This window comes from Microtus pennsylvanicus, chromosome 2 (genome assembly GCF_037038515.1).
Source record: "Microtus pennsylvanicus isolate mMicPen1 chromosome 2, mMicPen1.hap1, whole genome shotgun sequence".
In the NCBI taxonomy this organism is placed as follows: Eukaryota; Metazoa; Chordata; class Mammalia; order Rodentia; family Cricetidae; genus Microtus; species Microtus pennsylvanicus.
Genome location: NC_134580.1, coordinates 82,980,709 through 83,007,489, shown reverse-complemented (window position 1 = coordinate 83,007,489; position 26,781 = coordinate 82,980,709). Strand labels below are relative to the sequence as shown.

The 26,781-nt window shown below is 37.8% G+C and overlaps 1 protein-coding gene across 1 annotated transcript in view; it reads right to left on the bottom strand.

Moving 5' to 3' along the window:
* Window positions 1-266: 266 nt before the first annotated feature.
* LOC142844280 (olfactory receptor 4K3-like) overlaps window positions 267-26,781 on the bottom strand; it is a 49,733-nt gene continuing 23,218 nt past the window's right edge. The window contains exons 2-4 of the mRNA XM_075962615.1: window positions 13,630-13,727; window positions 6,650-6,711; window positions 267-1,208 (exon numbers count right to left, since the gene is read on the bottom strand). Of these exons, the coding sequence (XP_075818730.1) occupies window positions 267-1,208; window positions 6,650-6,711; window positions 13,630-13,727 (1,102 nt within the window). The remainder of the gene's footprint in view (window positions 1,209-6,649; window positions 6,712-13,629; window positions 13,728-26,781) is intronic.

Below are 26,781 nucleotides of genomic sequence, written 5' to 3'. Positions count from 1 at the left end.
AATACATTTAGGTTATTCTTCATGTTGCTCTAGATATTTAAGAATGAATTTTAATAGCTGTCTTGCAAGAAAGGGTGAAGTTTTAAAATTTTTCAGAAATAATTTAAAATGTTCTAAATTATCAAAATATTCAATCTCCAGAATTACATTGAACCTGTTACATATCAAAAGACTATAACTAATGTACGTATAAATAATTTTAACAAAATTTCAACCCTTCCTCATTTAGTGAAATGTGTTAAATATGATAGTAATTTTTTTGGACATTATATATTTACCTTGTTATTTATGAAATAGCTTTTTAATCTCTTCATAGAGTTTCTCATTTCTTTGTTTCTCAGTGTATAAATAGCTGGATTTAGGAGAGGTGCAAAGACAGAGTAAAACACAGCAAGGAATTTGTCTAACCAGGTGATATTGAGTGGCCACACATAGATGAAGATGCAGGGAACAAAAAAGATCATCACCACTGTGATGTGGGCACTGCATGTGGATAGGGCCTTAGATGCACCAGAGTTAGAACTCCGCTGAACAGTGAAAAGAATATATGTGTAGGACATGAGCAGCAGAATGAAACAGGTTACAATCACAACTCCACAGTCAGCATTTACTAAAGAGTCCAAGTCATTGGAATCCATGCATGCTAGGTTGATCACCAGTGGGATATCACAGAAGAAGCTATCAATTTCCATGGGACCACAGAGAGGCAGCTGCAAAACTGCCACAAGCTGACTCAGGGCGTGCACAAAGCCAATGGTCCAGGAAGTCAACACCAACCCAACACATCTTTTCAGGTTCATAATGGTGAGGTAGTGGAGTGGTTTACAGATGGCCACATAGCGGTCATAAGCCATTACCACCAACAGTACCATCTCTCCTGCACCGATGCAATGGGCAAAGAAGACCTGGGACATGCAGCCTGCAAAGGAGATGGTCTTGTTTTCTCTCAGAACGTCTGCTATCATTTTAGGAGTTGTGACTGAGGAAAGCCACATATCAACAAAGGACAGGTTGGCCAAAAAGAAGTACATCGGGGAATGGAGATTGCGATCCGTGGTGATAAGGAACATGATGACAATATTTCCCAACACAATGAGCAGATAAAACATCAAAAATATTATGAACAGTGGGACCTGAATATCTTCTGAATGGGAAAGTCCCAAAAGCACAAATTCTGATACTATGGACTGATTCCTTCTTCCATTATACTTAGGGTGTGTTTAGAAACAACCTGAAGATAAAGAAAGATCAATTAGATAGATGAGCAAAATAACTTAGTCAAATCTAGGACTTTGCATTAAACATTAACATATATCCATGAAACAGAAAGTCTAAATGTAAAGAGAAGACTTTACTAATTTTGAGAAACATTGCTATCCAAGTGAAGATAATGAGCCGAGTCCAGCTCCCCAAGGGGAGTTGGGATGTGACTGTTACAAACATGTTTTATCAGGAAATTTCTGTTCAGGAGTGCAGTGGGGAAGTATGACAGCATTTTGAAAGCCTCAAAATGTCCATGGTTTCACCAGGAAGGGGCTTTCTGTCCATAGATGTAGTAAAAAAAAATAATCTGAATATGTCACCAGCAAGCATAGAACTTCATAATAGAAATGAGGTTTATACCTTGGGCCTGATAGGAATTACATTAAATTTCAGTAGAAAAGTTCTGGTAGAATCTTACCATTTTTTTGCAACATGTATGATGAATCCAATGATTATCAGTAGGCTAATTTCTGTGATATCGTTGAGTTAAAATATTTGTTTAAAGTCTAAAGTAGAGTTGAAAAAAAAATCTTGTGGGAGGGAAATTAGGCAGAACACCATATAAGAAATACATGGTTTGAGACTGGGAGTTAAAAACCAGAATCAGAAATTTTCACTAACAAAGATTTATCACAGCATAGGTTTGCAAGCTACCATTGCAAATGCATATAGAATTTGTAACCAAAGTAACTCATATTCAAACCTAAACTCTGACAGTTGTATTAAGTTCAGTTTTAGCAGTTGGACAAAACTGGTCTCTTACATTTTGAAATATAGTTTCCTGACATGGACAATCTATCATCTGCTTTTCTGTTTTCTCATAATATCCCTTACCTATTGATCACCTATATTTTTTTGAAAAAAAAAACAAAATAAATTACAAAACATATAAACAAATTGGGCTTAAATTTTATGATGAATTTTTGTTAATAAAATATTGTATTTCTGTTTTTCACATCTCATTCTTGAACCATGTATATCTTATATAGTTTCCCTCCAACAAGGCTTTCTGAACATCTACAGTAAAGCTTTAAGTAAATATTTCAATTCAATGATGTTATAGAAATGATTTTATTGCGGGAACTCACCAATGCCAGCTGGACCGGGTCTGAAAAAGCATGGGATAAAACCAGACTCGCTGAACATAGTGGACAATGAGGACTGCTGAGAAGTCAAGAACAGTGGCACTAGGTTTTGATCCTACTGCACATACTGGCTTTGTGGGAGCCTAGGCTGTTTGGATGCTCACCTTACTAGACCTGGAAGGAGGTGGGAGGTCCTTGGACTTTCCACAGAGCAGGGAACCAGATCTGCTCTTCGGGCTGATGAGAGAGGGGGAGTTGATTGGGGGAGGGGGAGGGAAATGGGAGGCGGTGGCGGGGAAGAGATAGAAATCTTAAATAAATAAATAAATAAATAAATAAATGAGATTAAACTGTAGCTGATAACAAACCTCCACCTATAATGCAACTAATTATAGCAGATTAAACAATGGCTGCTGAAAAAAAAGAAATTATTTTATTGGTGATCCATGGAATCATTATGTAAGCTATAAAAAATAGCAAGATTCTGTCAGAACTTCTGTATTAAATTCAATGTAGTTCCTAATGTCAACCTTGAATGACTATAAAGTTAAAGTTTTAATGAACAGTGATTAGCGATCTGTAACGGAATTCATTGCTCATCTCTTTCTACCTTTAGTACTTCTCTTGGTGATTTTCAATTTTTAGTTCTTATTCCTTTATTCTGTGAATCTCTACTGCAAATGAACAGAGCTGGTAAACAAAGAAAGATCTTGTATTTTCATCAGAATTATATTCACCTCTCCATTTTTTATGAAGACTCAGAAGGGTGGCAGTGTGATGAACATTTTAAAGACCCCAGGAAATACATCCATTTGCTATAAAAACAGGACAATAGATGAGAGTCTTGTGTGCTACAAATAAAGATATGTGCCTTTCCAAGATTGCCTATTTTCTAAGGAAAAGGTACAGATATTACACCAAACAGGTCTTTGTTCCATGAAAAAAAATTTTGATAATCTGAATTTTACCCCCAAATTTAGTTTCTTACCATACTAAAAAAAATCCAGTATAGTTTTTAAAAACAAGTTCTGTATCTTCTAGATATAAATTACATGGATAGTAAATATTTAATATTTCATGTGTTTAAAATTAAAATTTGCTGCAAGATGACCATACATATTTCTTGCTTCCTTTTAGTTTTCTTAGGAGTGAAATACATTTTAGAGGGCCTAGATTCTATAGAATCTTCTATTGTTTGAGTTGTAATTCTTGTCTCTAATTGGTGGCAATTCTAATAAAAAATGCTAGCTTTGACTTTTAAATGAGTACATTTAAAATTATTGAATGTAAACACACCAAATTATCCTTTTAGAAATATTTAAACCAAGTATTTATTCTTTTCTCAGATTAAAAATTTTTCTATGCAGTTCAAGTTCTAAACTTTGCAATAATGTATTTGTATTTTTGTAAGTATTTGTGGATAAAGTTTAATATATATACATATATATGTTAATATTTAATTTATACTGTAATAACACTTTAATATATACTATATTGTAGATCCTGCTGGCTGAGAATTATACTGTAGTTACTCCTAATTTTTTGTTTGCTACCAGATAAATTTAATATTATTTCTGAAATGAATAACAGTTATGCCTCATCTCACTTGACATGCTATTACACTTACTCCTATTTCTGAGCTGAAAATTATCTACAGTGAACTCTATGATTAAAGGATACTGTACTTGGTTAAAAAACAGGAAATTATTGTGTAATGTTAGCTGGATGCTGCTCATATTTATAACTACATACGAATGATCTTTTGATGCAGACACTAGAACACTTTTGTGGGTGTGCCTTTTGGTGGTATATGCCCTGATGGCCATCCACTAAATTGCTGTTGTATAAGAAAAGGCAGAGAAAACCAATTAATTGAGTACAAAAAATGAAAGGAGACAAAGAAATATTCCTCAAGTCTTTACATAATGGGCATTGGTGAAAGAGATACCTAAAAATATCTTAGGGATTATCTTAAGAAGAATGTTGGAGAAATGAATTGGCTTATCAAACTCACGATTTTTTCTTGGGTTATATTTTCTTCCATCTGATGTGCATATGTGAAGATATCATTTTCATACAGAGAGTTTATTGAATGTATTTCCCCTTATCTTTATCTATATTCACTCCTGGAGTTGCCCCATGGGTGAATTCACCTGCTCTGTGGAACAAAATGAGAACCCTGGTAATAATTATCTTGGACATCTCTCAGGGACTTCTCTGTTTGCAGTGATATATATTGTAAAATTTCTGTTTACAAGTTCTAAGTATCTATGAAATTATAGAGAAATTTTATTAATTATTCTAGAATTGACATAATTAGTTTATATATCAAAATACTTTACTCAATCAATAAGTTTTATTATTTATGTCATCAAAGTAAAAAACATTGTTTTACAGTAACAAGAGGTCATGTGCTGTAAGATATGCTAGAACAAAATTAATGTCGTGAATGTAATTTTCTTATGCATTAGAAGGCAATGGCAAATTGGCACTTGATTGGTCAATTGGTCATTTGTTGGTGTATTTCAGTCTGACCTCTGACTGTATATAATGATGGCAGGTATAATTGGGTGTCAAAATATCAAAACTTCATTAGGTTTCTAAATTTTAGTTTTTAAACATTATTTTGTAGATGTTAATTATATATATATATATATATATATATATATATATATATATATATATATATATATATAATGATATGTTTCTGAAAGTTAGTGAATAATTTTCTAGATTTGGTTCTCTCCATCCACCTTTACAAGTCTTCTGGAACAGAACTCAGGTTGCCAGACTTGAATAGCAAGCCCTCTTATCCTATGATCTATTTATATCATACCCATCCCACCTTGTTTTCTTTTCAAAAGGACATGGGTAAACATTTCACATATATTTGTTTTGATCTTACATTTTAAGTACTCTACAATAATACAATACATAAAAAGGCACATTTAAATGTGTAACGTATGAAAAGCTGATATTGACATCAACCTTGATTAGATCATCAACGTGAACTATAAATCTCTGAAGAAAAAGATTAAAAATGATCCTAGAAAATGGAAATACAACTCATGCTCATGGGTTGGTATAATTAATATTGTGAAAATATCATTTACCAAAAGCTAATGAAGATTCAATGGAACCTCTATCAAACTTCACATTTTATTGATCACAGAAATTGAAAGAAAAACTACCCTAAAATTTACTTCAACCACAAATATCAAGCAATTCTGAACAAAATCGTAGATGGTGGAGGGACTATCTTTATAGATCCCAAGCTATATTATAGACTCATAGTAATAAAATGATGTTACTGGCAAAGAAGTAATAGTATAGCAATGGAATAAAACAGAAAACCAGGCATAAATATTTGCCACTATGGTCATCTAATATTTGAAAACGATGCCAAAAACACACACTGAGAAAAGACAGAATTTTTAACAAAATTTTCCAATAAATCCAGACATCTACTCAGAGAAGAATGAAATTACATCTATATCTATCACTATATACAACAATGAACTCCAAATTGATCATACTTAAGCATGAAAACTGAAACAGGAAAGACTATTGACAGTATCCTATGTGATAAAGTTTTAGGAAAGGATTTTTGAACATGATTCCATTTGTTCAGAAATTAAGGCCTATATTGCCTACAATGGCATCACCTCTAGACATAGTTCCATGTGTAGTTAAAGCATGCCAAGAGAATTAGAATTAGTCTATTCCAAGAACGAACACCTAATTAGTCATAGGAACTACTGGAGGAAAAGTACACTGGAAGTAATGAGGAAGGAATGGTAGTGGGATGCTATGGAGATTTGCATTGATATGGATCTTGGTTTATAGATACAAATTTAAAGCCTGATGTAGGAGTCCCTTTTGTTTGCTATGATTATCATTAATGAATAAAGAAACTGACGTGGCCTATTGTTAGGGCAGGACTTAGGTAAGCAGGCAGGACTGGACTGAAGCCTGGGAGAAAGAAGGGCACAGTAAGAGAGATTCTGTGATCTCCCACCAGAGATAGACATGCTGAAACTTTACTGGTAGGCCATGACCATGTGGCGCTATACAGATGAATAGACATGGGTTAAATTTATATAAAAGTTAGCCAATAAGAAGCTAGAGCTAATAGGCCAAGCAGTGATTTAATTAATACAGTTTCTGTGTAATTATTTTGGTTCTGGGCAGTGGGGACAAACAAGCCTGTCTTCCTCCTACAAATGGTGCCCATGTGGCCAACTAAATCCACATAAAACCTGAGAGGGCTTGAAAAAGAATTCTAGACAGAAAAAAAATACAGAGTTTAACACAGCTTCTTGTTTGCTGGCGGCTTGCTGCAGCTCCTTTAAAAGAGATTTTTCTGATTCAGCAATAACAGGAAAAAAGCCGTGGCAACTTTAAAATGCCAGATTTCTGAGCTATATTGCCAGCACAACCTCTGACTCTTTCAGAAGATGGAGTATTTGAATGGGTTTGGTTAGCAGACTGCTGCAGCTTGTTTAATGGCAGCATGGACTAGCTACATGCCTAGAGATGGTGCACTGTGCATGTCTCTCAGAGGCAGTGAGCAGCTCTGCTATGCTGGACTGTGCTGAGAGAGCAAGCAGTAATATATATATATATCATAGTAATGACACCAAGTAAGTGTTAGACTTGGCGGGGCAAGTATGAAGTACGATATTTGACCTAGTAATGCTGCAGCTTAGATTCTTAAGCGCTTAAACTTTTAAGAAGCACTTAGGGTGGGTGGTCCTTGAACTTTCCACAGGGCAGGGAACCCTGATTTCTCTTTGGGCTGACCAGGGAAGGGACTTGATATGAGGAGGGGGAGGGAAATGGGAGGCGGTGCGGGGAAGAGACAGAAATCTTTAATAAATAAATAAAAATAAATAAATAGGCCCATATCTATCACCATGCACAAAACTCAAGTACAAATGGATCAAAGACCTCAATAACAGTCTGAACACACTGAACCTGATAGAAGAGAAAGTGGGAAGTACCCTACAACAGATGGGCACAGGAGATCACTTCCTATGTATAACCCCAGCAGCACAGACATTAAAAGCAACATTGAATAAATGGGACCTACTAAAACTGAGAAGCTTCTGTAAAGCAAAGGACACTGTCACTAAGACACAAAGGCAACCTACTGACTCGGAGAAGATTGTCACCAACCCTGCAACAGACAAAGGTCTGATCTCCAAAATATATAGAGAACACAAGAAACTAGACTTTAAAATGCTAATTAACCCAATTATAAAATGGGGCACTGAACTGAACAGAGAATTCTCAACAGAAGAAGTTCAAATGGCCAAAAGACACTTAAGGTCATGCTCAACCTCCTTAGCGATTAGGGAAAGGCAAATCAAAACAACTTTGAGATATCATCTTACACCTGTCAGAATGGCTAAAATAAAAAACTCCAATGATAGCCTTTGCTGGAGAGGTTGTGGAGGAAGTGGTACCCTCATCCATTGCTGGTGGGAATGCAATCTTGTGCAAGCACTTTGGAAATCAGTGTGGTGGTTTCTCAGGAAATTTGGGATCAACCTACCCCTGGACCCAGCAATACCACTCTTGGGAATATACCCAAGAGATACCCTATCATAGGACAAAAGCATTTGTTCAACTATGTTCATAGCAGTATTATTTGTAATAGCCAGAACCTGGAAACAACCTAGATGCCCTTCAATGGAAGAATGGATGAAGAAAGTGTGGAATATATACACAGTAGAGTACTATGCTGCAGTAAAAAACAATGACTTCTCGAATTTTGCATGCAAATGGATGGAAATAGTAAACACTATCCTGAGTGAGGTAACCCAGACCCAAAAAGATGAACATGGGATGTACTCACTCATAATTGGTTTCTAGCCATAAATAAAGGTCACAGAGTCTCTAATTGGTGATCCTAAAAAAGCTAAATAAGAAGGTGAACCCAAAGAAAAACATATAGTTATCCTCCTGGCTATGGGAAGTAGACAAAATTGCCGGGCAAAAAATTGGGATCTTGGGGGTGGGCTGGGATGGGGGTAAGGGGAGATGGGGAGAGAAAAGTGAGAAGGGGAGGATGCGGGGAACTTGGGGAAACAGGATAATTGGAATAAAGGAAGGTTGGATAGGGGACCATGGAAGCACTAGAGTGGCTCCCAGGAGCCCAAGGCGATGTCCCCATTTAGTTCCTTGGGCAGCTGAGGATAGGGAACTTGAAATGACCCTATCCTATAGCAATACTGACGAATATCTTGCATATCACCATAGAAACTTCATCTGGTGATGGATGGAGATAGCGACAGAGACCCACACTGGAGCACTGGTCTGAGCTCCCAAGGTCCCAATGAGGAGCAGAAGGAGGGAGAAGATGAGCAAGGAAGTCAGGACCACGAGGGGCGCACCCACCCACTGAGACAGTGGGGCTGATCTATGGGGAGCTCACCAAGGCCAGCTGGACTGTGACTGAAAAAGCATGGGATAAAACCGGACTCTCTGAACATGGCGAACAATGAGGGCTGATGAAAATCCAAGGACAATGGCACAGGGTTTTCATGCTACTTCATGTTCGTTCTGGCTTTGTGGGAGTCTAGCCAGTTTGGATGTTCACCTTCCTAGACATGGATGGAGGGGGGATGACCTAGGACTTTCCACAGGGCCTGGACCCCTGACTGCTCTTTGGACTGGAGAGAGTGCGGGAGAGAAATGGGGAGAGGGGGAGAAGGGTGGGAGGAGGGGGTTGGAAATGGGAGGCTGGGGGGAGGTGGAAACTTTTTTTTTCCTTTTCTCAATAAAAAATTAAAAAAAAACAAAAAAAATAATTAAAAGAAAAAAGAAGCACTTCTGGTTAGAAAATAATTACAGATATGAAATAAAGGCAACTTTAGATGTAAAAGAACTCTAAATAAATCACAGTTTTGGAATAATGTGCATAGGCTTGGGAAAGAGAAGAAAAAGAATATAGAGAGTTGGAAAAGAAGTCAACCATTTAAAAAAGGATTTAAAGAGACAGAGTACAGATAGTCATAGAAGAAAAGGAGTAAAGGAAAATAAGCCATGTAAAAATGGAAAATTCACAGAGAGTCTGGATTCTGTGTATTATTGTATATCTTTGAATTTTTTGACTGTGAAGGAGCTAAGTACAGAGAGACATTTCATTGTATGGGCTGCTAGACTAAACCAGCCGGTATATTATTATAAAGGTATCTTTACTTCAAAATTTGAGTCTAAGGATATGTTGCTTTGGAAAAGAGGTTCATATTTTCTTTCCACAGACGATGAGAACCTATGAATTTCTTCCATACTAATATGGTATGATGGAAAACTGTGCCCTGAAACGTTGCTGTGAATACCCCACAAAGAAAATACTTCACCCAATAAAGAACAGGAAGCAGTTTGGAGAGAAATTACTATGCACATATTCCCAAATACTGTTTATAAATGTTTATTTACATTAAAAGGGGGATATGATATAGATTTGCATTAGTGTGGATCTTGGTTTCTTGATAGAAATTTAAGGTAAATTTTGTTGTACTGTATATATATATATATATATATATATATATATATACACACACACATATATTTCTGTTATTGATTAAGATATTGTGTTTGGGGAATTCATTTAAAATGTAACATATAATTAAGAAATAAAGCTTAATAGTCATCTATAATAGTCAAGATTGTAATCATGTAGTTAGGTTTTCTAGATATATAGAGATATATTTCAGTTAGGTATTCTTCAAATCTTTCAGAGACCTTCAGAATATGGCATTTAAAATGTTTTAATAACTAAGGACTTTTCATGACAATGAGACACATCTGCTTCTGGCAGCACCAAGCTACATTAAGAGAAAGATGGGCATCGAAGAGGCTCCTTATGGAGTTTGCTAGGCATTTGGGCAAGAAACTGCTCTTTCCTGGACTGCTTAACTAAACATGCAGGGCCCACAGAGAACTTGCAGTTGAAATGATCCTTTGCAGATCCCGTTACATGAAAGAGTCTGTTAGACATTCCTCAGGACACAGAAAACTGTGATAGACAAACTGCAAGTATAGAAAGAAGTGTTTTTGAAATTTCCTGTTTTGTGGAAAAGTCTGCTGGATACTATAGGCCAGTAGGCTGAAGATGGATGCCTCAATAGTACAGAAGAACTTTGGGTGACTGTCCAAGCAGCAAGATGTCTCTGTCAATTCTAGAATTTTGGAATTTGCTTACAATGCACTTCCTGTTTACTTTAGTAATATTATATACTTCTGAACTCTTTGATGGAGTTGAAGAATTTATAGTTATAGTTCTCCTTAGTTATGATAAAAGATAAAGTATATATGAGTATTGTAACTGTAATTCTTGCTTGATACCTTTTATATGTGATTTTATTATGTTAAAACCTTCTTTTTTATTTAAACAGAAAAGGGGAGGTGATGTTGGAGTCCCATCTGTGTGCTGTGATTACCGTTAATGAATAAAGAAACTGCCTTGGCCTGCTGATAGAGTAGAGCTTAGGTAGGTGGGGAGGACTGGACTAAATGCTGGAAGAAAGAAGGGTAGGGTAAGAGAGACACCATGATCCACTTCTGGAGATAGATGTCCTGAAACTTTACTGGTAGGCCATGACCTTGTGGTAATATAGAGATTAATAGAAATGGGTTAAATTAATATATGAGTTAGCCCATAAGAAGCCAGAGCTAATGGGCCAAACAGTAATTTAATTAATACAGTTTCTGTGTAATTATTTTCATTCTGAGTGGCTAGGACAAACAAGTGGGCCCTCCTCCTACAAAGGTGAATTTTGTTACATGTATATATTCTGCTCTTTATTAAGTTATTGTGTTTGTGCAGTCCATTTAGAAATGTAATGTATAATTAAGAAGTATAGATTAATAGATAGTCATCTAGAATAGTCAAGCTTGTAGTCATGTTAGTTAGGTTTTATATCTCTCTATCTCTATCTCTCTATCTATCTTTCAGTAAGATAGACAATCTTCAAACATTTTTACCATTTTTTTTATTGAGAAAAGGAAAAAAAAAAGTATCCGCTTCCTCCCAGCCTCCCCTTTCCCTCCCCCTCCTCCCACCCTTCTCCCCTTCCCCCAAACTCCTCTCCCCCTCCCTCTCCAGTGCTTAGAGCAGTCAGGTTTCCCTGCCCTGTGGAAAGTCCAAGGTCCGCCCCACTCCATCCATGTCTGCGAAGGTGAACAATCAGACTGGCTAGGCTCCCACAAAGCCAGAACATGAAGTAGGGTCAAAACCCCGTGCCAATGTCCTTGGCTTCTCATCAGCCCTCATTGTTCGCCATGTTCAGAGAGTCCGGTTTTATCCCATGCTTTTTCAGTCACAGTCCAGCTGGCCTTGGTGAGCTCCCAATAGATCAGCTCCACTGTCTCAGTGGGTGGGTGCGCCCCTCGTGGTCCTGACTTCCTTGCTCATCTTCTCCCTCCTTCTGCTCCTCATTGGGACCTTGGGAGCTCAGACCAGTGCTCCAGTGTGGGTCTCTGTCTCTATCTCCATTCATCACCAGATGAAGTTTCTATGGTGATATGCAAGATATTCGTCAATATTGCTATAGGATAGGGTCATTTCAGGTTGCCTATCTATCCTCAGCTGCCCAAGGGACTAACAGGGGACATCACCGTGGGTTCCTGGGAGCCACTCTAGGGTCAAGTCTCTTGCCAACCCTAAAGTGGCTCCCTTAACTAAAAATTGTGGTTCCGTGCTCCCCTGTCCAACCTTCCTTTATCCCAATCCTCCTGTTTCCCCAAGTCCCCTCCTCCTTCCCTTCTAACTTTTCTCTCAATATAGTTTAAAATGTTTTAAGAACTTAGAACTTTTCATGACAATGAGACATATACTCCTAGAAGCACTAATCTACTTCAAGAAGATGATAGGCATTGAAGAGGCTCCTTACAGAGTTGGTTAGCCATTTGGTAAAGAAACCTCTCTTGCCTGGACTGCTGGATGTTATGTTGTATGAACCAGATATACAGGACCCACAGAGAAGCTGCCTAAAGAAGGTGAAACAGTCCTTCAGGATTTCTGCTTCATAAAAGAGTCTGCCAGACATTCTGCTGGACACAGAAGAAAGCAACTGACATTTTTCTATACTCAGGCATCATCAGAGAAACGTCTTTATGCTGCAGATAGACACAATACAACGGCTCACAAGCAGACAATATGCAGAGAGGGAGAGGAACAGGAGGCAGAAAGATTGTAACAGCCAGAGGGGATGGAAGACACCAAGAAAAGAAAGTCTTCTGAAATAGTTGGATCAATACACATATGAACTTACAGAGACTGAGGCAACATATTTGGGGGCAGCAGCGAAAGTGATTGCAAGAGTTGAAAGGAGAAGTAGATACATATCCCCCACCCTAACTCAGAAGATATCCCTAAATTATATTCACTTGCAAATGAAAATTCAATTTTCTCAAGGGAGTCTTACTGAGGAAAAGAAATCTCTCTTTAGGATAGGATACATACCCAGTAGTAAATGGCCAATGGAGAATGAACTGAAAAACACCTTTTTATTTTTTTTTAATGTCATGCCAGGGCTTTTTAGCTTTTTAAAAAAATCTTTTCTAAAATTTAGTATTATTTTTATCTTATTTATATGGATATTTTCTCTCAAGATTTACCTTATAGGTCCATTGTATCTATATTATGGCTTCCTGTGTAATGCTTTTATTAGATTCTGAGTGTGCAAAAAAGTGAATCTCTGCACTTATATCTGTTTTTTTTTTTTGGTTTTTTGAGACAGGGTTTCTCTGTAGCTTTGGTGCCTGTCCTGGAACTAGTTGTTGTAGACCAGGCTGGCCTTGAACTCCCAGAGATCTGCCTGCCTCTGCCTCCTGAGTGCTGGGATTAAAGGCATGCGCCACCACTGCCTGGCTTTATATCTGTTTCTTGTGTCTTCACTTGGGCTCTTTTCCTTCTGTTTGTTTGTTTTGCCCTATTCAGATGTGCTTGTTTTATATTTTTATATTTTATTATTATCCCTTAAAAGCAAGTCTGCTTTCTTTTTTAAATTTATTTTATTGAGCTATATATTTTTCTCTGCTCCTCTCTCTTTCTCTCCCCTCCTCTTCAACCCTCTCTCATGGTCCCCATGCTGCCAATTTACTCAGGAGATCTTGTTTTTTTTCTGCTCTCTTAAGAAAACTAAAGGAGTCCTGTTGGAACTTCCAAACAACCAAGGTTCCCCACAAACTGACAGCAAAGCCCTATATAATAACATCCACACAACTTACTGAGCTCAAGGTCATGCCTTGCTAGAACCTTCACTCTTACCTGCTGATGTTCTTGTTACTGGAAGGTACTCTGTGCACTTCCAAAAGAGAAATGTGAATACAATTTCAGATACAAAACCTTTGGCAATGGTGTACTGCCTACAAGATATGGTAAGGTGCTTATGACACAAAACTGTGGGAGTGGCCAACCAATATCTGATTTTATTTAAGACCCATTCTATGAATTAGAAGTTATATCCATTGCTGCTTGAGTGGCCAAGAACTTGAGAGTAAATACCCAGGGGACCTGGGGTAAACCCATATATTACTATGCTACAAATGCAATGCAGCAACAACTAAATGATTCTTATGATATTCTGCTATATTTATAGATCAGTTCCTTGCTCAGTCATTACCAGAGAAGTATTCTCCAGCCGTAGATGGGAACAAGCATAGAGACTCACAGTCAGACAATATGCAGAGAGGAACAGACTTCTAAACACTCAGCCCTAAGTTGTATGGTTCCTTCAATTCATCCCCTCAAGGCTTAGGGAAACCAGAGGAAGAGGATGCAGAAAGAGTGTAAGAATGAGAGAGGATGAAGGACACCAAAGAAACAAGACCTAAACACAGCAGGATTGACTTACATATGGACTCACAGAAGGTGTGGCAGTATGCACAGGGCCTGCATGAGTTTACACCAGATGGAGTCTTAGAGCTGAAAAGCAAAGTTGTCACATGCCCACAACCCTAACCCAGAAGCTATCTCCAATTTCAGCTACTTGCAAATATAAAATTAGTTTTGTCCAAGGAAGTCTTGCTGGAGAAACAAACTATTCTTAAGGGTAGATCCTATTCCCAACAGTAGATGGCCAAGAAGAAATGAACTCAAATGCATCTTTGGAGGTTTCTTGTTTCATAATGTTCTATCAGCCTTTATTTATAAATTTTAATTTTTACTTAATTTAATTTAATTTTTTAAATCCTACAGATCTCATGTACATATTATGGTTTCTAGCTTTGTGTTTTCGTGAGATTCCCAAGAGTATGATCACATAGGTTTCTATATCTATATCTGTTTCTTGTTCCTTTTCTTGGGTTCTTTTACTTCTGTTTGTTTATTTTGTCTTATTTCAATTTGTTTCTGTTTGCTTTATCTTATATTTTTCTATCTTATTTTATTATCCCTTAGGTGCTTACTTGTTTTTTAATGAGAAACAGAGTAGATGTGGATCTGGCTGGATGGGGAGCTGGGAAGGAGCTGGGAGGAATAGAGGTAGGGGGAACTATAATCAGGAATTTGCATAAAAAACTGTTTTCAATAAAAAATGCCAAAACAACAGTAACAAAAAAGTACACAAAAAACAGGGAGTCTGTTTTGTGCTGGTCAACTGTGAGAATGAGCTGTGTCCTGATTTGAGTTGAAAGGCCCAGTGTTACTCATTGAAGAAAACTGATTTTCCATTTCTCAGTAGGTATCAATTGCAAATAGATTTTTGGATAGGAGTAGGCGTTGTCCTCATTTTGCTTCTCAGTGTTGGAATTTTGTCTGATTCGAGTTTATGCAGGTCTTGTGAATGCTGCCACATTCACAAGTAAATTCATATGTGTTTTTCTTGCTCCTGGAAAACATGATTTTCTTGAAGTCATCAACCACCTCTGGCTCTTACGATCTTTCCATCTTTTCTTCAGCATAAATATTTGTGTACTGGGAGCAGGGGTGTGATGAAGGTATCTCAACTAGGGCTGAGTGCTCCAAAGTCTCACTCTATGCACGTTGTCCAAGTGTGGATTCTGCATTTATTACCATTCCTTGCAAGAAAAATTCTGTGATAAGTGATGAGTGATGTACTAATTTATGCTGCAGATTATGTAACTATGAGCCATTTTATTGTTTTGTTCATTTAGTAGAATAATAGTAACAGGTTTTCCCTAGGCGCATGGCCCATCTAGCATCAAGATCTTGTCCTAATTAACAGTGCCATGTATGAGTTATGTTTCATTTGTTAAAATTACTTTTTAAAAATTTCCTTCATCAGACTCTTTCCCCATCATTTTCACACCTTCCTGAATCCTTCCAACTCTGTCTTATTCCTCTGACTCCAATTAATGACTTCTTTATCTTTAATTTTTAATGTTACACCTCTACATATATAGTTATATGCATATTATGTATATATAAATATAATCAGAGTGTACTTCCACACTTCATCAAAATCATTTTTTACTCCCCAAAACATTTACTTCTTTCAAGTCCAGTAAACTTTTCTATCTCAGGAGATCATCAACAGAGAACTAACTTTATTTCTCTTTCCCATGAATTCTATCATCCATAAGTATGGCAAACTGTCCTATAAATAAACCTTTACATAAAATTAGTTTGGATTGCATACAAGACCATTGTTTCAAAACATATAAAATATTTATTCACAAAAATATACATAGTAGATCAATAGGAAACATAATAGGAAGTGATAAGAAATAAAGCAGAAAATTCGCAAATATTGATGAGCAAGGCATGATGGCACATATCTAGAATCTGAACACCTATGAAGTTTATCAGCAGGAATATGAATTCAAGTCATAGCTAGGGTATATATTGGGATTTTGTATGAGAATAAACATGTAAAAGCAAGAGATTAAATAACTATATCTTAAATAACTATATCTCCATATATAGCATATTGCCACATAGATCTTTCTATTTATTATCTATTCATTTATGAGAATAACATTTGTCTAGGGATTAAATTAATATTATGGAATATATGGTTTTGAAGCAAATGTGTGAAATTTATCAAAAAAACTATATATATATATATATATATATATATATATATATATACATATATTAAGCCAGATCACAAGTCTTAATAAATTATAACTTATTGATTATATCTTGTGAATTATTTAAACATGAATTCAATATAAAAGAAAGACTACTTTTGCTACTATTAGTTTGTAATTTTTTCTTTTAGAATCAAATGTTATTATTCCTACTAAAAGGAAAATCACAAAATGGAGTTTAAATTTTTTTGGAGAATCAGATTAATGTTATATATTTGATGCTTTTTAAGTATAATACTTTTGTTGATTACTTGGAAATTTCACATAAAGCAGCCCAATCACATTCATGGCCCAGTCCTCCCAGGTCCACTCCACCTCATGACTTCTCCCAAAACAAAAGATGAAGAAAATAGAGAAAAATGTACCAATTTAAAATTGTTCTGTCCATATACTCACTAGAACATGGTCAAACTAAACATATAAAGGTAAAATACAGAAAAATGTTCACATTGACAATCTTGAAAAAGTGGTGAGTCCATTGAAGTGAGCAATACCTGCTTTCACCTTTAGGAGTATGAGCAAGATGAGGAATGAAATGGAAATGAATTCTGGGAAAGTCTCTTCTGTGATAAATAGAAATATTTTTTCTAACTGCCTGTAGCTTACATTATGATTTAGAATCAGGAAGAGTAAGGAGTCAACTAGTTCTGGCATAGTCCTATGTTGCTTCAGGATTTGCTAAACACACCCAAAAGAAAATTGAAAACAATGTTGAGTTAAAGCTATCTGAAGAAATAGATATGCAAGGAATATTGCTCTATTGACTGGATTGAAGAGATAAATTTTCAAGTTAACTCTCAGTAAAAGAAAGAAATTATTCATTGCAATTTGTTCAATTCCTTTGTACAAATCTATCTTGTAATAAGGACTTCTGTGCCATGAAGACACATGTCAACAGAAGTAGATGTCATAATAATCTGAGTGCCAGCAGTAACAGCTACGAGGTTCAAGCTCACTCCAGTCTGATGACTATCACAAGGAAGCTTTTGGCTATAAATGCTGGTGAGGAAAAGGAAGAAGAGTGACCTTTATTCACTGCTTGTGGGAATGCAAGCTGGAACAGTCACGATGGAAATCAGTATGGAGGGGTCTCAAAAATTTAAGGACATGCATGACTATCATGTTACTCAGGTACCTCTTTTCTGGATCAGTTCTTACTGCAAAGGAGTCCTTAACATCATCTATTGCAGCACTTTTCTCAGCCCGCAGGAAATGGAATCAGTCTAGACGTTCATCAGCAGATAAATGTATTGATGAACACTGGCATTTTCCTCATTCTTGGAAAAAGGTTGTGTGGCATCACTTCCAGGTGGTGGAAATAGAATTTGTTAGACTCAAAGAAGTCATCAAACTCAAAGAAAACAAATACTACACTCTTCCTTTCACATGTGAATCTGAGACTTTCATTTGCCTAACCCTTACTCTAACCATAACATGTGCACATGTCCTTGTGTGTGCATTAGTGTGTGTGTGAATGTGTGTGTGTGTGTGTGTGTGTGTGTGTGTGTGTGTGTGTGTGTGGTACTTCTGTACATAATAAAACAACATCCAAAAACCACATATGGAACAAACATAAGGGATCAGCAAATCTTGGACTAGATTTCAGGCTTTCCAATAAAAGCTCCACCACTTCTAAAGACAAAACGCATGCAGTTTGGCATAGTTAATTAAGACTATCCTAAATGTTTGAATTTATTTTAATCATGGATTTCAGTGAATTTGGAGGTGTCTTCTGCTCTATGGTATGTGTGAATATTAGAAATTCCATTTTAATACTTATTTACTCCTAATATATTTCACACATTTTATTCTCAGGGACAATTTTAGAGTATTTTAGAATTTCAGATTTTTCTTTAAAACTGTTTTCATAGGAATTTAAGCTATGGATAACTATAGTCAGAATAAATAAACACTTATAAAACATGTAATGATGCAATCACTGTGTTTATACATTACACTATTTTAATTAAAGTTTTTACGGACAAATGAGCCATGAATGTTTTTGCCATCTTGAATTTGTGACTTAACACATCATTATCCTATTGGTTTGCTTCCAATTCCCTTAAAAATGTTAATCAGTAGATAAGACAAAGGAAAATATTTCCCATTCACTTAAGGTTTAGTGTCTCTGACAACAATATTACTATTCTTAATCAAGATCTCATTTACAAAACCAGTTTTAAAGAACAAATTGTTCTTTCAATTTTTCCTTCTGTTATTTTTCATTCAATTAAATTTGCTTGTTAGTTGGCTTCCTGGACAATAACTTATTACAAGGAGAAATAAACATCAATTTACAGGAATAGATGCAATCCCCAAGTGACCCATTAATCATTTTCCCTTTTATAACCACTTTCCCTCTTACAACATTGGGAAAATTAATATGATTCCAGAAGACAGCTCCCAAGACATAATCTTGGCAGGCAATGTCTGGTCTCTGAAGGTCCTCTTGGTCACTACACAAGCACAATTAGGGCTCTTAATGAACTGCTTTCAGTATGGCAGGGTTTTGTAGCACTCTTTACACAGGGGACTCATGCAGCAGACAGAAACTTTCTGTGTTGTTGTGATTCCCCGAAGATGCAGTTGCGTATGCCCTGTAGTCACAGAACCAAAGTTTCTTCTGTTTATAACAATAATACAGGGACTGATGGGATTTGCCTTTGGCAGGGATAGTTAAATGTTGTTCGCAGATATGGGAGATTACAGAATGGAGGTATATGTATCAACTCATTCACCAAGCACTGAGTTTTATTTTTAAATTAAATTTATAAATAAATTATAGTACATAAAAGAGGGTTGTCTTTGTTAAGATTTAATTTTCTGTGACAAAATACCATGATCATATACAACTTGGGGAGAAAAAGGCTTATTTCACACTGAAGATTGCAATCCATTACTGAGAGAAGTCAAGATAGGAGCTCATTGTCGAGACCTAGGGAAAGGCTGTGGGGCACTGGGACAAAGACTTTGAGGAGTGCTACAGGCTTCTTCCTCATGGCTCACTTAGTTACCTTTTTAAAAAGATTATTCTCTAGGATCACTAACTATAGGCTCAATGTCCTTTGTTAATGGCTAGAAACCAAATATGAGTGAGTACATCCCATGCTCCTCTTTTTGGGTCTTGCTTACCACACTCAGGATAGTGTTTTCTATTTCCATCCATTTTCATGCAAAATTCAAGAAGTCCTTGATTTTACTGCTGAGTAGTACTCTAATATGTATATATTCCATACTTTCTCCATCCATTCTTCCATTGAAGGGCATCTAGGTTGTTTCCAGGTTCTGGCTATTACAAACAATGATCCTAGAGAAGCTAAATAAGAAGAACCCAAAGAAAAACATATAGGCATCCTCCTGAATATTAACCTTCATCAGGCGATGAAAGGAGACAGAGACAGAGACCCACATTGGAGCACCAGACAAAAATCTCAAGGTCCAAATCAGGAGCAGAAGGAGAGAGAGCATGAACAAGGAACTCAGGACAGCGAGGGGTGCACCCACACATTGAGACAATGGGGATGTTCTATCGGGAACTCACCAAGGCCAGCTGGCCTGGGTCTGAAAAAGCATGGGATAAATCCGGACTAGCTGAACATAGCAGACAATGAGGACTACTGAGAACTCAAGAACAATGGCAATGGGTTTCTGATCCTACTGCACTTACTGGCTTTGTGGGAGCCTAGGCAGTTTGGATGCTCACCTTACTAGACCTGGATGGAGGTGGGGGTTCCTTGGACTTCCCACAGGGCAGGAAACCCTGATTGCTCTTTGGGGTGACGAGAGAGGGGGACTTGATTGGGGGAGGGAGAGGGAAATGGGAGGCGGTGGCGGGGAAGAGACAGAAATCATTAATAAATAAATAAATTTAAATATAAAAAAACACTGTAGAAAAGAAAAAAAAGATTATTCTCTGATACATTACATTCTGACATCAGTTTCCCTTCTCTCCATTGCTCCCAGACCCCCTTTTAATTCCTCTGTCCCCCAGATCCACTCCTCCATTCTCTTCAGAAAACAGCAGGTCTCCCCAAGATATCAACCAACAGTAAGACTAGGTACAATCCTGCTTTTTTTGTAATCCTAGACCACTTGCCCGGATGCTACCTTCCACAGTGAACATGGTCTTGCCAACTCAGTCATCAGTAAGGAAAATATCCCACAGGCATGTCTATCTGCAAAGTTGGTGCAGCAACTTTATCAATCGAGGTTCCCTCTTTCAAAGTGACTCCAGTTAGTATTAGGTTGACAAAAAATTAGCCAGTACAACTGCCAGAAAAAATATTTTTATAAAATGATCACTGTAGTAATATGGGGTGGCGGCGGGGCTGCGTCCCCAAACACCCCAGCCGCCTGCCCTGCCCGGCTAGCTTAGTCGGTAGAGCATGAGACTCTTAATCTCAGGGTCGTGGGTTCGAGCCCCACGTTGGGCGCCATTTGTAGTAATATGAGCAGCGGCAGGGCTGTGTCCCCAATACCCCAGCCGCCCGGCTCGGCTAGCTTATGCCCCGAAATAATTACACAGACACTGTATTCATTTAAACACTGCTTGGCCCTTAGCTCTAGCCCTTACTGGCTAATTCTGATATCCCAATCAACCCATCTCTAACAATCTGTGAGCACCGGTCTTACCGGGAAGATTCTAGCCTAAGTCCATCCTGGGTCAGAGCTTCATAGCGTGCGTCTTCCCTGGAGCAGGTAGCATGGCATCTCTCCTGCGTCTGCTCCGGAGAAGACGCACGCTATGAAGCTCTGACCCAGGATGGACTTAGGCTAGAATCTTCCCGGTACGAACGGTGCTCACAGATTGTTAGAGATGGGTTGATTGGGATATCAGAATTAGCCAGTAAGGGCTAGAGCTAAGGGCCAAGCAGTGTTTAAATGAATACAGTGTCTGTGTAATTATTTCGGGGCATAAGCTAGCCGAGCCGGGCGGCTGGGGTATTGGGGACACAGCCCTGCCGCTGCTCATATTACTACAGATCACCCTAGTAATCATTATCCAAGTCAAGATATTGAAATTACCAGACGTCCAGAAAATCCTCCTTTCAACATAAACACAAATGTGATCTGTATTGGTATCCAAATATTTGATTGTGTTAGTTTTCCATCTCCAGTGTGTATTCCAAAGCACTATGACTTATTCTTACTTGATATGTTTATTTGTCATGATTTTACAACTTCTTCTAGTACATATATTTTCTTCCTGCCTTTGTTCTTTGTTGAATATTCCCCCCACTTTCCAGTCTAATTTTTGCCCTTGCACACTCAGTTAAACATAATATTTATATTCACTTTTGTATTTTATTGAAATGACACCTGAATCTAGAAGATTGATTACCTCATGCTTGATTCCATTTTTGGCAGATAATAGTTGTGTTTTAGTGATCTGTTTTGCACACCCCACAACTCCTTTATCAAATCCTTTGTTCACAGACACTTAGATGAGCTGAATAGTTAGTGTGAATAGTATTGGAAACAAAAATATTTTTCTTGCAGTTTTTTGTCACATCATCTCTGTGTCCCAGTACTAATAATCTGTCAGCTTGTGGGTTGTTGTAGTGTAGTGCTGTTTCATATTTGCATCTGCTTCCATTAGCTATTGGATGGAGACTCTCTACTGACAATTAGGGTAGTCACCAATCTGATTACAAGGAAGGCCAGTTCAGGAACCTTCTCCACTACTGCTAGGAGTCTTAACTTGAGTCATCCTTGTGGATTCCTTGGAGTTCCCTGGCACCTGGTTTCTCCATCATCCCAAAATGGTCTCCTCTATCAAGGTATCTCTTTCATTACTCTCCCACTTCCTTCTGCCCCCAACTCATCCACCCTGATCCTTCAGGTTCCCATGCCCTAAGGGAATAAGAGTTTCCTTATATAGGGAAACATTTAATTGGGACTGACATTAATACTTTATCATTGTCAGGAAGCAAGGTAGCATGCAGGCAGACACGGTGCTAGAGAGTCAGCGGAGAGTGCAAGCTACTAAAGGAGAAATCTGTACAGCAATGCAGGTACAAAACACTTGATTTATAATCTGTCCTTCTTGCAAGTTGTTCTGGGGCTATGAGGTACAAAACTTGAGGGCGTGGTCAAACAAGGTTTGGTTTAACTTGAGGCTCATGCCAAAAGAGGGAGTCTGTGTCCTAGACTGTCTGCATGACCAAGAACTGGAGACTGGATTTTCCAGAGACCTAGCGTAGAACCAAATACAACTGGCAAAATAAAATAAATGGAATTATTCCTGATGATATTCTGCTATACCTTTAGATCAGTGTATTGTCTAGTCATCATCAGAGAGGCTTACTCTGGCAGCGAATGGGCACAGGTGCATAGACCTACATGTGGACATTATATGGACACTCTAAATTGTAGGTCCTCTGCTTTACAGAAGCTTCTCAGTTTCAGGAGGTCCCGTTTATTCATGGTTGCTCTTATTGTCTGTGCTACAAGGGTTCTTCGTAGGAAGTGGTTTCCTGTGCCCATGTGTTGTAGACTACTTCCCACTTTCTCTTCTATCAGGTTCAGTGTGGTCAGCTTAATGTTGAGGTCTTTAATCCATTTGGACTTGAGTTTTGTGCATGGGGATAGATATGGATCTATCTGCATTCTTCTATATGTTGACATCCAGTTATGCCAGCACCATTTGTTGAAGATGCTTTCATTTTCCATTATATAATTTTAACTACTTTGTCAAAAATCAGGTGTTGGTTGGTGTGTCAATTAACATCCTGGTCTTCGTTTCAATTCTATTGGGCAACCTATCTGTTTTTATGCCAATACCAAGCTGTTTTCATTACTGGAGCTCTATAATAGAGATTGAGGTCAGAGATGGTGATGCCTCTGTAGGTTCCTTTACTGTGTATTGTTTTAGTTGACCTGGATTGCTTGTTTTTCTGTATGAATATTGTTCTTTCAAGGTCTGTGAATAATTGTGTTGGGATTTATATAGGGATTGCATTGAATCTATAGATTGCACTGAATCTATATGTTGCTTTTGGTAGAATCACATTTTTATTAATTTGATCCTACCTATCCAAGAACATGGGAGATCTTCCATTTTCAGGTATCTTTTTCAATTTCTTTTTTCAAAGACTTTGTTAGTCAGAGATTTTGTCAAACACGTCTTTTATTTCTTTGGTTACTGTTACCCCATGATATTTTATTTTATTTGTAGCTATTACAAAAGATGATGTTTCTATGATTTCTTTTTCAAATTCTTTATCATTTGTATATAGGAGGGCTACTGATTTTTTGTTGATCTTGTATCCTGACACATTACTGAAGGTATTTATCAGCTGTAGGAGTTCCCTGCTAAAGTTTTTGGGGTTACTTATGTATACTGTTGTATCATCTGCAAATAGTTATTTTAACATTTTTCTTTCCAATTTGAATCTCCTGGGCTCCTTTTGTTGTCATTTGTTCTTGCCTGAACTTTAAAAGATGGGAATATATATGGAGAGAGTGGAGAGCATTGTCTTGTTTCTTGTTTTAGTGGGAGCACTTTGAATTTCTCTCCATTTAATTGGTGTTGGCTGTTGGCTTGTTGTGTGTTACTTTTAATACATTTAGATATGTTGTTTGTAGTCCTGATCTCTCCAAGATGTATATCATGAAGTGGTGTTGGATTTTGTCAAATGCTTTTTCAGGATCTAATGAGATGATCATATTTTTTTTCTCTCAGTTGACTTATTGGTGGATTACATTGATAGGTTTTCATATGCTGAACTATCCCTGCATCTCTGGAATGAAGTCAACTTGATCATCGTGGATGATTCTTTTGATGTCTTCTTGGATTCGGTTTGTCAGTATTTTATTGAACTTTTTTCCATCTATGTTCATTGGTCTGTAATTCTCTCTCTTGGTTGAGACTTTGTGTGGTTTTGGTATCAGGGTAATTTTAGCCTCATAAAAAGAATTTGGCAATGTTCCTTTTGTTTCTATTATGTGGAACACATTGAGGAGTATGGGTATTAATTCTTCTTTGAAGTTTTTGTAGAATTCTGCACTGAAACCATTCGTCCCTGGGCACTTTTGTTTGGGATGCTTTTGATGACTACTTCTATTTCCTTGCAGGTTATAGGTCTATTTAAATTGTTCATCTGGACCTCTGTGAGTTCGAGACCAGCCTGGTCTACAGAGCTAGTTCCAGGACAGGCTCCAAAGCCACAGGGAAACCCTGTCTCAAAAAAAAATTGTTCATCTATCTGGTCTTGATTTAACTTTCGTGTGTGGTACCATCCAGAAAATTATTTGTTTCTTTTACATTTTCCGATTTGTGGCGTACAGGTTTTTATCGTATAACCTAATGATTCTCTGGATTTCCTCAGTGTCTAGTGTTATGTCTGCCTTTTTATTTCTGATTTTGTTAATTTGGATGATCTCTCTCTGTCTTTTGATTAGTTTTGATAAGGGTTTATCTATCTTGTTGATTTTCCAAAGAACAAGCTTTTTGTTTTATGGATTCTTTGAATTGTTTTCTTTATTTCTATTTTATTTGTTCAGCCCTTCATTTGATTATTTCTTTTCATCTACTCCTCCTGGGTGAGTCTGCATCTTTTGTTCTAGAGCTTTCAGGTGTGCTATTAAGTCACTGTTGTGAGATTTCTCCACTTTCTTTATGATGGCACTTAGCGCCATGAACTTTTCTCTTAGCCCTGCATTCACAGTGTCCCATAGGTTTGGTTATGAATTCTTTTCATTTTTGTTGAATTCCATGAAGTCTTTAATTTCTTTCTTTTTTTCCTCCTTGATCCAGGGGTGCTTCAATTGAGCACTGTTCAATTTCAATGAGTTTGTAGCTTTCTGCAATTAGTGTTATTGTTAAATTCTAGCTTTAAACAATGGTAATCAATAAAATAAAAAGGGTTACACTATTTTTTTATTTTATTGAGAAAAGGAGAAAAAAAACAAGTTTCCACCTCCTCCCAGCCTCCCATTTCCCTCCCCCTCCTCCCACCCTTCTCCCCCTCCTCCCACCCTTCTCCCCCTCCCCCCACTCCTTTTCCCCTCCCTCTCCAGTCCAAAGAGCAGTCAGGGTTTTCTGCCCTGTGGTAAGTCCTAGGTCCTCCCCCCTCCGTCCATATCTAGAAAGGTGAACATCCAAACTGGCTAGGCTCCCACAAAGCCAGCACATTACGTAGGATCAAAACCACGTGCCATTGTCCTTTGCATCTCATCAGCCCTCATTGTTTGCCATGTTCAGAGAGTCCAGTTTTTTCCCATGCTTTTTCAGTCACAGTCCAGCTGGCCTTGGTGAGCTCCCAATAGATCAGCCCCACTGTCTCAGTGGGTGGGTGCACCCCTCATGGTCCCGACTTCTTTGCTCATGTTCTCCCCCCTTCTGCTCCTCATTGGGACCTTGGGAGATCAGTCCAGTGCTCCAGTGAGGGTTTCTGTCTCTATCTCCATCCAGATGAAGGTTCTATGATGATATGCAAGATATTCGTCAGTATTGCTCTAGGATAGGGTCATTTCAGGTTCCCTATCCTCAGCTGCCCAAGAAACTAACTGCGGACCACAGCTTGGGCACCTGGGAGCCCCTCTAGGGTCAGGTCTCTTGCCAACCCTAAGGTGGCACCCTTAACTAAGAATTGTGCTTCCGTGCTCCCCTGTCCAACCTTCCTTTATCCCAATCCTCCTGTTTCCCCAAGGCCCCCCCTCCTTCCCTTCTAACTTTTCTCTCCCCATCTCCCCTTACCCCCATCCCACCCCACTCCCAAGATCACAATTTTCTCCCTGGCAATTTTGTCTACTTTCCTTAGCCAAGAGGATAACTATATGTTTTTCCTTGGGTTCACCTTCTTACTTAACTTCTTTAGATTCACCTATTGTAGACTCCGTGACCCTTATTTATGGCTACAAACCAATTATGAGTGAGTACATCCCATGTTCATCTTTTTGGGTCTGGGATACCTCACTCAGGATAGTGTTTTCTATTTCCATCCATTTGCATGCAAAATTCGAGAAGTCATTGTTTTTTACCGCAGCGTAGTACTCTAGTGTGAATATATTCCATACTTTCTTCATCCATTCTTCCATTGAAGGGCATCTAGGTTGTTTCCAGGTTCTGGCTATTACAAATAATACTGCTATGACCATCCCTGACTTCAAACTCTATTACAGAGCTACAGTAATGAAAACAGTGTGGTACTGGCATAAAAACAGAGAAGTCGACCAATGGAATCATATAGAAGACCCGGATTTTAACCCACAAACCTATGAACACCTCATTTTTGATAAAGGAGGTAAAAGTATACAATGGAAGAAGGAAAGCATCTTCAACAAATGGTGCTGGCACAACTGGATGTCAACCTGTAGAAGAATGAAAATAGACCCATATCTATCACCGTGCACAAAACTCAAG